General features: G+C 41.2%; 2 protein-coding genes across 2 annotated transcripts; both read right to left on the bottom strand.

Moving 5' to 3' along the window:
* Positions 1-822: 822 nt before the first annotated feature.
* Positions 823-1,242, bottom strand: LOC142606515 (uncharacterized). The gene has a single exon (XM_075777851.1). It carries the CDS (start codon positions 1,240-1,242, stop codon positions 823-825), a length of 420 nt encoding a protein of 139 aa, XP_075633966.1.
* Positions 1,243-4,723: 3,481 nt separating this feature from the next.
* LOC142606514 (uncharacterized) lies at positions 4,724-5,578 on the bottom strand. The gene has a single exon (XM_075777850.1). It carries the CDS (start codon positions 5,576-5,578, stop codon positions 4,724-4,726), a length of 855 nt encoding a protein of 284 aa, XP_075633965.1.
* Between the last annotated feature and the right edge of the window lie 5,605 nt (positions 5,579-11,183).

Below are 11,183 nucleotides of genomic sequence, written 5' to 3'. Positions count from 1 at the left end.
TTCAGCCTTTCTTTGTCTTTGTGCTTTTTCTTTTTGTTTTATTGCTGTAATTTTTTTTTAATTTCCTTGCCATTCGAAGAGCTTAAATCACCAGGCTGTGGCGATAGAACAATTTTTCCGTCTACCGAACAGTTATAAATTATGTTTTTTGGATATCGTTGTTTCAATTTATGTCGTTTATGTGCTGCTTGTGCTTCTCTATTGTTTGCTTGATAACCACCAATTCTGTATGCGATTACCTTCTTAATGCTAGCGTCGTTGGTAAATGCCATCATATCCTACTTTCTCGCTTTAGATTGCCGAGAATAACCCCTTTGAATTCAAGCCGTAGGGGCTCATGTTACTGGACCCCCAGCGTAAGTGAACGAGTCCCTATACCTTTATGAGACTAGCGTAAGGTTTTCACCTGCTCGACTTTAAGGCTCGAACCGAGGGCAAGTTTCTATCCTTAGATAAAAATAGCGTAAGGTTTTCATCTGCTCGGTGATAGGGCTCAAACTGAGGGCAGGTTTCTATCCTTAGGTAAGAATAGCGTTAAGGTTTTCACCTGCTCGGTGATAGGGCTTGAACCGAGGGCAGGTTTCTGTCCTTAGATAAAAATAGCGTAAGGTTTTCACCTGCTCGGTGATAGGGCTCAAACCGAGGGCAGGTTTCTGCCCTTACCATGAACGAGTTGCCTCTAACCTCACGAATCGCTTTATAATTCTTGCCTGGCAATTATAACTCGAAATAAGAAAAAAGGGGGGGCTAAATCAGGGTCTTCATATTACATAGGCGGTGGTGCCCGGTTACATCAGGTTGATATCTTTGGAGGGTGTTCGGTTACTGATAAAAATTTTTCAAATTGCGAACATTCCATGGCCGGGGAAGCGGTTTTTCCTCCAAATCTTCCAGATAGTATGCCCCTGCGCCGGCAATAGCAGTCACATGGTAGGGCCCCTCCCAGGTCGGAGCTAGCTTACCCGCGCTCATGTCTTGCGTATTCCCCACTACCTTCCGGAGTACCATGTCTCCCATGGCAAACTCCCTCCTTTTGACAGCTCTATTGTACCTCTGGGCAAGCTTCTGTTGATACTCTGCCAGCCGGATGGTGGCCATACCTCGGTGCTCCTCCAGCAAGTTCAGCTCCCTAGCCATCAACTCCTCATTCTCGTCAGAGTCGAATCCCGTAACTCGGGCGCTACACAATTTTACCTTAGCAGGGATGACTGCCTCCACCCCGTAAGTTAGAGAGAACGGCATTTCTCCAGTGGGTCTCCTCGGAGTGGTTCGGTATGCCCATAGGACGCTGGGCAACTCCTCGGCCCATCTGCCCTTGGCCCCCTCCAATCTTTTCTTCAGGCCGCTCAAGATAGCCTTGTTTGTCACTTCTACTTGGCCGTTACTTTGCTAGTAAGCCGGCGTGAAGTATCGGTTCCGAATACCAAAGCTCTCGCAGAACTCCCAGAAAGCTCTGCTGTCGAACTACAGGCCGTTGTCTGATATTAAAGATTTCGGCACGCCGAACCTTGTTATAATGTTCCTCCATACAAATCTCTTAACATCAACGTCTTAAATGTTGGCCAGCACCTCAACCTTTGCCCATTTTGTGAAGTAGTCCACGATCACCAGCACGAACCTTCGGTTGCCTGTTGCTCGTGGAAAAGGTCCAAAAATATCCAGCCCCCAACAGGCAAATGGCCACGGGCTGCAAACTGAGTTCAAGTTCCCGGCCAGTTGGCAGATCATCGGCGTGTGTACCTGACACTGTTCGCATCTCTAAGCATACTCGGTGGCTTCCTTCCTCATCTGCTCAGTGCGCCAGCAAGCGTCCCCTCACGTGGCTATCGCAGACTCCCTCGTGCAGTTCGGCTAACAACTCTTTAGCCTGGGCGGGCAGGAGGCACTGCAGGTATGGTCCTTCGAATGATCTGCGGTATAGCTTCCGATCGGCAGATAACCAGTTCCGAGCGGAAGTTCGCCATACTCTGGTTGCCTCCTTCTCATCTTCCAGGGTTCAATCCTCTAAAAGGAAGTCAACGATCGGGTCCATCCAGCACTTCTCGGCTTCAGTGACCTGTACAGTCAATGCCCTGGCGGCGATACTTGGCTCAGGCACCAGCTCCACCCTGATCAGCCGAGGTACCTCGTCAGCTATTGATGATGCTAGAGTCGGCAAGGTACTCGCTCGATCTTGACTGTCTCAAAGTTACCCATCATCTGCTTTGCTAGCCGCAGGTATTCTATCATCTGGGGATCCTTGGCCTCAAAGTTCCCTTGGACCTGACTTACCATGAGGAGGGAGTCCGAGTATACCTCCACCCCCCTTGCCCCCAGATCCATGACAACTCTCAGTCCTGCCAGCAGAGCCTTGTATTCGACCTCATTGTTAGAAGCCCTGAAGCCTAACTTGAATGAGTGCTCTAGCTTCAGATCTTCCGGGGTGATGACCATGATCCCTGCCCCCGCTTCGGCCATATTAGACGCTTCGTCTACAAACACCCTTCATGGCTTGACTTCTACCATGCCGGTCATGCTTGTTGCCCTCGGCGAGAACTCGGAAATAAAGTCCGCAAGTACTTGTCCTTTCACAGAGTTCCTTGGCTTGTATCTGGTGTCGAAGGAGCCCAGCCGAGTTCCCCACTTAGCTATCCTCCCCGTAAAGTCAGATCTCCTCAATAGCGACTGGAGTGGGTACTTGGTTAAGACGTGGACTGTGTGTGCCTGAAAATAATGGGGTAATTTTTGGGTAGAGTGCATGAGTGCCAGCACCAGCTTCTCCAGCGGTAGGTACCTGGTCTCCGTGTCGACTAGTATCATGCTGATGTAATAAACTGGGAGCTATGCACTATTATCCCTGAGTAGCAGGGTGCTCGCCACATGCTCGGACACGGAGAGGTACATGTACAAGTCCTCTCCCAGTTCTAGGGCTGACAACATCGGTGCTCAGCCAAGGTAATCCTTTAGATCTTGGTAGGCCCTATCACACTCCTCGTTCCATTGGAACCCCTTCCACTTCTTCAGGAGTTGGTAAAAAGGCTGGCACCGATCGGCGAACTTAGAAATAAATCGGTTGAGAGCAGCCAGTATACCAGTCAGCTTTAGAACCTCTTTCGGATTGCCCGACGGTCTGAGACGCTTCACGGCTTCAATTTGATTGGGGCTGACCTCTATCCCCCATTTAGTAATCAAATAACCCAGGAATCTGCCGGATTCAACCCCGAATGCACATTTATCGGCGTTGAGGCACAGCCGGTGTCGTCGAAGTATCTCGAACACTTCTTTCAGGTCGCCAATATGCTGCCCTTCTTGCTTGCTCTTTATCACCATGTTGTCAATGTATACTTCCATCGTCCATCCAATCTTATCCCTAAACATCCTCGTCATCATTCGTTGATATGTGGCTCCCGCGTTCTTTAAACCGAATGGCATCACAGTATAGTGGTAGTTAGCATCGGGCATTGAGAATGCCGTCTTCTCCTGGTCCTCGGCGGCCAAGGCAATTCGGTGATAGCCCTGGAAAGTATTGAGGAAACTCATTCTCGGGTGCTCGTATGTAGCGTCCACCAATTGGTCGATTTTTAGAATCGAAAACGGATCCTTCGGACATGCTCGGTTAAGATCGGTAAAATCAACACAAACCCTCCACTTGCCGCTCTTCTTCTTCATGACCACCGTGTTTGCGAGCCATTCTGGAAAGAACGTTTCCTTTATGGCCCCCACTTCTCTCAGCCTCCCAACTTCCTGTCGGATGACTTCTGCGTGCTCCTTAGCGGACCTTCTCGGTCTCTATTTCTTGGGGGGGGGCACAAAGGATCCACATTCGACGCCAGGCACCTCATATGGACTCCATGCAAACACGTCCACGTTTTGTATGAGGAATAACAACAACTGCACCCTTTCCCCATCACTCAAGTCTACCCCTATCTGAAAACTCCTTTCACTTCCTGACAAGATCTTTACGCTTACTAAATCCTCGGCAGCGCTGGTCCCCTCCACCCGGGGATGCTGTAATTGCTATAGGGGCGCCTTCTCGGCTAATTCCTTCTACTCAGTTTGTTTGATTGCCGTGGCTACCAAACATTGTCTGGCCACCTGTTGATCGCCCCTTATTACTATAATCCCCTCATCAATTTGGAACTTGACTTTTACGTGCAAGGTAGATGGCACAGCCCCCATGTCATGTATCCACGGCCTTCCGAATATTGCCGTGTATGGTGAGAAAAAGGCGACCACGATGAACGTCACCATCACCTCCCGGCCGCCCATAGTAACTGGGAGCGTAATCTGCCCCTCTAGAATCACCATGTGTCCGTCGAATCCCATTAAAGGTGTATCATACTTGGACAGGTCCCCTTTTTTTAGGCCGAGCCCCTTGTATAGGTCCGGGTACATCACATTTGCGCCACTCCCTTGATCTATCATTATTCTCTTCACTATGAATCCCCTAATTCGGGCCGTGACTATCAAAGCATCGTGGTGGGGCTGGGTTGTCTACTGTACCTCGGCCTCTTCCCTAGGGGCTGCTCACTTGTGCTTCCTTCTACTGACACCACTCTCAACACCACCTTCACAGTAGGTGTTATAATTGCCCTTGGAGCGGCATGGATGACCTTTATCACTTCCAAAGAGGGTGGGAGAGGGTTTCAACTCAGCCGCTCAGCCTGCCTGGTCTCCTGACTGCCTGTCTCCACGAGAAACCCTTTCAAATGCCCCACCTTCATCAACTGTTCTAGGTGTTCTTTCAACACCCTACATTGTCGGTGGTGTGCCCTTTATCCCTGTGATAGGAGCAATACAAGTTTTGGTTTCTCCTTGACGGGTCGCCTGCCATCTTGTTCGGCCTCATAAAATACGGCTCATTTCTTATCCTATTAATTATGCGGTGTACAGGCTCCTTGAATGTCGCGTTGACTCCCCCAATCGCTGGGCCGGGTTCTTGAATTCTCAAATCCTTCCTGTGTCTAGGGTTGAAGCCGTTGTTCCGAGGATAACCGATTATCAACTCCTTCCCTTTGGACTGCAGCCGATCGTCCTCTAGGTGCTTATATTCCTCGATACGCCTCATCAACTGCCTCATATCCTCGGGAGGCTTTAAGGTCAACGATTCTCTTAGTCCAGACTCTTCTGGTAGGCCCATCTGAAATGTACTCGCCGCGATCTTTTCATTGCCCCCGCTAATCTCGTTGTACAGCTCCCAGTACCGGCTGGCGTAGTTGCGAAAGGTCTCTCCAGCCCCTATCTTCATTGATAGAAATGCGTCTATGGGCTGCAGCACCCGGCTGCACGTCATGAACCGTACTCCGAACTCTTGGATCAGTTCCGAGAAACTATGGATCGAGCCCTTCTTCAACCCGTTGAACCACCTCAAAGCAGTGGGCCTGAGGCTCAAGGGGAAAACCTTACACATCAATGCATCGTTATGAAAGTGCAAGGACATCATCTGAATATAGTGACTTACAAGTTCCACCAGGTCCGTCCTCCTAGTGTAGGAATTGAACGGTGGTCGCGCGAACCGGCTCGGCATAAGCGCGCTCTCGATATCTCTAGAAAACGATGACTGGGCAGCTTGACGTAGTGCTTGGCTCATGGTATCCATTGCCGCATTACGTGGTCGCTCCGCGTCGGGGGAAGTTGACTTGCGGTCTGCATACTCTCGCGAGCAATTGCGGTGCCTATGAGACCCGGATTGATGAGATCCGGCCTCACGAGGATTCCCCACACGTACTGACCTTTCCTTTCGTACTCTATGGTCCCTTCTCTCTCGTTGGCCTCGTGCTTGAAATTCCAAATCCCTGACTGCCCTACGCAAGCGCTCGAGCTCTTGGTCCCTCCATTCAAACTCTTAGTCTCTTCTGTCAAGGCGGCTGCGGCCTGAGGCGTCAGACATCGTTCGGAAGGTTTGGTACGACCCTTCCCCCGGCCCAGACTCTTCTACCTCCTCGCACCTTCTGTCCTCCTGCCTTTTTTGCCTCTTTTCCCACCATGTAGACCCCCGCGATGACCCTCTAGTGCCGCTCTCTGCATGGCTTCTCTGTTCGCTTCCAAACATCCTTACGAGCGTGCCAAGTTAGCACCACAGCTGCGTAGGAGTTTCCCACAGACGGTGCCAATTGTGCGTCCTAGAATAGGGCTGCTGGGCCTCGAAGGGATTTGGGCTCACAATCTATTTGAATAGTGGGCTTTTGGATTTCCTACCACGGGTGATGTTATGCTCGGCAGACCTGTATACTGGACCTCTTTCCCTTCCTCACTATCTCTTTCCTCTCTTCCCTAGGGAGAACCGATATTGCTCTCTCTCTCTCTCTCTCTCTCTCTCTCTCTCTCTCTCTCTCTCTCTCTCTCTCTCTTTTCTCTCCCCAATTGCCAACCCTTTGACTGAATCTTCTTCGTCTATTTATAGCCAAATTTAGTGGAACGGTCATGATTATTCTCCTAATGGGTGAAGGGAGAGGTCCAATACTATTACCCATAAGTGGGGGTTTAGTTGGGAGTGGGAGAAAATGAATGGCATTGAAATTGGCTCCACCGCTGGGTTTGATGCTCAGCAGGGACATTCCCTAGGCAATGGAAGGGAGGTCCAATACCATTTCATCTAAGTGAATGTTTGGTGGCGGGAAGGAGAAAATGATAGTGGCGTTGGGACCAACCCCGTATGTAAGTTCAATGCTCGGCAGGGGCACGTCACAGGCTGGTTTGAGTGCTCAAAGCTCAAACCTGTTGGACGGCACACGCGTTACTATATGTGACCAGCGCGGGGCTTCTATAAGAGTTAGTCCTTACAGACCTTAGGGTGATTGGGCTTGATAGGGGGGTAGGGCCCGTACAAGTATTTTTTACCTCCTTTTATTATTATTATTTTTTACTGTTATCCAATAGATCATAGTAACTTCTTTTTACTATCCTGCCACGTGGCATTCTAATATTGCATTTAACCCTTTTTTTTTTTTTTTTTTACCTTTTTTCATTAAGTTTTTTTAACCGTTACCCAATAGATCATAGTAATTTAGCATTTTTTATTTCTTTTTATTAAGTTTTTTACACTGTTACCCAATAGATCATAGTAACTTTTTTTTACTATTATATAAAATATGGGTTGTTCTTGACAATTAGAACTATTAGACCAAAATTAATTAACTATAAAATAAACTACCTTTTAAAAGTAAACCAAACCTTATGAAAAACTTAAGCTAGTTCTTACCTTGCATATTATGACCCAAGTTTGACCATTTCCACGTGTAAATCAAAGCAAAAACTCTTGCCCTCTTACAAACTCTCTTCTTACTCCCCCACGTATAGGTGATACTTCTAGAAAATCTCATCCTCATAAAATCATGTCTTCATTTTTTTCCAATTTCAATTCAATATGCGTTTTTATATTAATAATGTTCTATGCAATTTATGCAGACAAATTCTCTGTCATCGATCAGTGCAACAAAAAAATATATATAAATCTTAAGATCCTTGAGGTTGCTGAAATAATTGAAAAGTGCATATTTCTAAAATTCATTATAACAAAAAAGTCTAATAAATATCATATACTATCTTACAAAATTCCATTAACTTAATTTTTTCCTTAAAAAAATTCAATGCTAGGAATGGTAAAAAATATGATCCTATACAAGAAATACCAACAATACATGCAAAAAAAATTTCATAGGAGGATTTATCTTTAAATATTATGAAGACAATAGTAAAGATAAAATGTATTGAATGAGATCCTACAAAACAAGTTTGTTAATCATTTCAATTTGTACTCATCATTTACGTAAAAAATAATCATACATCATATTATTTACATTAAAAAAATAATACATATTAATTTCAATGTTCATTGCAAGATTTAAACTGCTAGGGTATTGCAATAATAAGTAATATTGATACAACAATAGGTTAGTATTACATTTTACGCATACTTTGTGAAAAGAATGTCAAACCACAAGCAAAATCATTTTGGTATGCAAAATGTGAAACAAAAACAAATCTTTCTATCCCAAAGTTAGAGGTACTCACATTAACTATATACTCTCCAAATATTTATAATATATTTATCAAACTATAACTACTATATATATACAATTGCAAACTACTCCAGATACATGATTCAAATTGAAGTTTTTGATGCAACTATCAAAAAAAATTCCGTGATATTTGATTGAGATGCCGAGAAAATCCTAATTGAATCTACAAAATATTTTGTTGGAAATAAATTGAGGTACAACTTATTTAAATTATTGTAAAATTCTTGATATTAGAGAACGAATTCCACATGATTTGAAAAAAAAATTAGGAAAAAAATGGATTTCTCTACTTCATTTGAATGAATTCAATCTAAAGGGTGGTTTTGAAAATTACATAGTTGCTAAGATTTTTAATGCACCTTCAAATGATAAAAAGGTATGGAAGAAAAAAAAAAAACACAATTCAATATGCTATATTAATTATTTTTGCTGCACTATTCCAAAATTAACAAAAATAAAAAATAAAAATATTTACAAAAAACAGTAAAATCATTGAAATTTAATATAAATGCAAATATAATGAAAAATCGTAGCGACAAAGTCCAAACTTTGTACGATCCAATTAAGAATCTCTCGATGCCAATTCATTAGTAATTAACACAAATGATACAACAAAAGGAAAAAAAAAATGAAGAAAGCTAAAAAATTGAACAAATATGGACGGACTAAACTTCAAACATTGAAAATAGAGAATCTAATGATGATAACAAGCATCATCATACCTTAATAACAAAGATTGAAGAAACAAAAAAAAAAAAAAAGATTTCGTAATGAAGCTTTTTATTACATCATATAATCTAAATCAATAATATAGAATGAATTAATATGTTTTTATCAACTTTTATTATACAATATTACTCCAAGTGGTTTTAATTATTGCTCGTTACTTGAACAAAATAATTATAATAGATATATGTGAACAATTTATAATTGTTACTTTTTATGATGAACTCATTACTAACAAAGTTTTATAATAAAAAAGAGTTCAGTTAATGTGTTTGAAAAAGTTGTAAATATTTTATTTATTTTATTTTTTATTTTTTTAAAAATAATTAATTATTGTATGCCCTAAAAATTCTATAAAAAATTGGATGAAATTTTTGACCCATGCAGAACCTTCTTCTTCTTCTTCTTCTTCTTTTTTCTTTTTTTTTGGATTTAACGGAAATTTGACTATTACCACATTACAATATTTAAAATTTTAAGTGAGGTGATAGTCCAACACGTTTAAAGATTTGTAATATTAAATTTGAATTAGGGAACGAGCCCACTTCAAAGGAATTGACCTTAAGGAAACTTTGGTGCCAAACGCAAACATGCCGACGTAGATGGACAGTAGTAAAGTCAATACTAATAAACACGAGAGAGCGGGTCAAATTCAAAAAAGTGGAAATTTTGGGAGAGTGCAGTAAATGTAAACCATCCTGATGTCTTTGTTTCCAGCAGTAGAATAGAGAAAGAGTCTCTTCAGACTGCAAAGAAAATATAATATAGGACTCATGTAGATTTGTCAGTATACAAAATCATCATTCACCTCATAGTTTATCATTTATGCTACAAAGTGTTCCACTGCCCATACTTATAACAAAATATTCCAAATGAAAATCTTCCTCTACCTGCAGTAAATTTGCCATAATACAGTTTATAATTTATACTAGCTACCTAGCGTATCAATTATAAACTACTAATACTATGGCTTTACAAATATCTTCTCTCCTTGACATGGTGAGTGGCTTTCACCTTTAGGAATCTTCTTGGCAATTCTTTGGGCAGAACGGAATGTTTCGTGTTCCAGAGTGGGCTTGCTCTGTTATAATTTTTTTTCTTCAGACTCTGTGTTACAATTTTTTCTTTTTTATATTTTAGTTCAATTTTTTTTAGCTTTTTCTTTTTACTTGAAAGCAATGTTATGAATACTGTTTTGGACACTGTTTCGGTTTGTTTAGATGAACGGAATATTTCGGTACCGATCTATTTCGACGTACCGTTTCAAAGTGTTTCGGGGTTTCTAAAAAAATTAGAAATAATATACATTTATATTTTCTTATACCACATAAAATTATTGATCCAAATAAGTAAACCTCAAATAAAAGAAATCATTTAGTTTTTCTTTTTTGACACTCAAATCATTTAGTTATTACATAACAATTACTGTTTTAGAATATTAAAACACAAATATGTAATTAACTAATGAAAAAAAAAACCAAAAATAGTACAATAAGAATGTGTATATATATATATATATATATATATATATATATATATATATCATATTGGGAAGAGGCAAGACTCAATAAATAAGTTTGAAATCAAACTCTTTTATCAGCTTTTTGAGTTTTGTCATTTCCAAAACTTTGTCACGTGGGTAGGGTCAGCAAGCTAAAAGTCTAAAAGGCAAACTAAAGAAAAAACTTGACAAAGCAAAAACTAAAGTAAAAAAAGAAAGAAGAGGCAGATTAGCAGAGCGTCTGAGACAAAGTAAAGAAGAAGATAAGGAAGAAGAAGAAGAAGAAGAAGGGGCGACCTTTGCAATGGTTGGATTTGTTTTTTAGGCATTTGACGCAGGTAATGACATGTTACACTGATGAGTTTGTCAGTTTAAGGACTTTTCTTTTTTTTTTCTTCTAATAACTGGTACCGGCTGAAATGTAACAAATAATCCACCAAATTTTAATTTTGAGAAATGATATGTTCACAATATTTTTACAAAAAATTCTAAGTGGTAGGTTATTACTGGTTGTTATTATTGTCGCAAAAAAGTAATCTTACTGTTAGGTTCAAATATGAACTAATAACAACTAACCACCTGTGATTTGTTGTAAAAATGTTGTGAACGTATCATTTCTCTTTAATTTTATCGGCATAAATTTTTTTTGAGGGTGTTCTTAATTTTTTTAAGGGTATTCCTAATATTTTTTTTAGGGTAGATAAATAAATAAATAATATTTTTTTTTTTCAAGGTGGTCCTGGGACCACCTGACCTATATATGGCGCCGCCACTGAGACTGTAGTGAAGTCAATATGAGAGAATGGGTCAAATTCAAAAACGTGGAAATTTTTAAGAGTGGGCAAAGAAAACATAATAAAACACTCAGGTAGATTTGTTATTACTTTCTCAAAAAAAAAAAAAAAAAAAAAAGAAGGTAGATTTGTCATTATACAAGTTTATCATTCACCTCACAG

This window comes from Castanea sativa, chromosome 8 (genome assembly GCF_040712315.1).
Source record: "Castanea sativa cultivar Marrone di Chiusa Pesio chromosome 8, ASM4071231v1".
In the NCBI taxonomy this organism is placed as follows: Eukaryota; Viridiplantae; Streptophyta; class Magnoliopsida; order Fagales; family Fagaceae; genus Castanea; species Castanea sativa.
The sequence above is the reverse complement of the archived record's forward strand: the minus strand, read 5'-3'. Positions and strand labels throughout refer to the sequence as shown.

What these genes read in the sequence shown, in the direction of transcription:
- LOC142606514 (XM_075777850.1), bottom strand. Translation starts at nt 5,578, where the DNA reads ATGGATACCATGAGCCAAGCACTACGTCAAGCTGCCCAGTCATCGTTT.
- LOC142606515 (XM_075777851.1), bottom strand. Translation starts at nt 1,242, where the DNA reads ATGCCGTTCTCTCTAACTTACGGGGTGGAGGCAGTCATCCCTGCTAAG.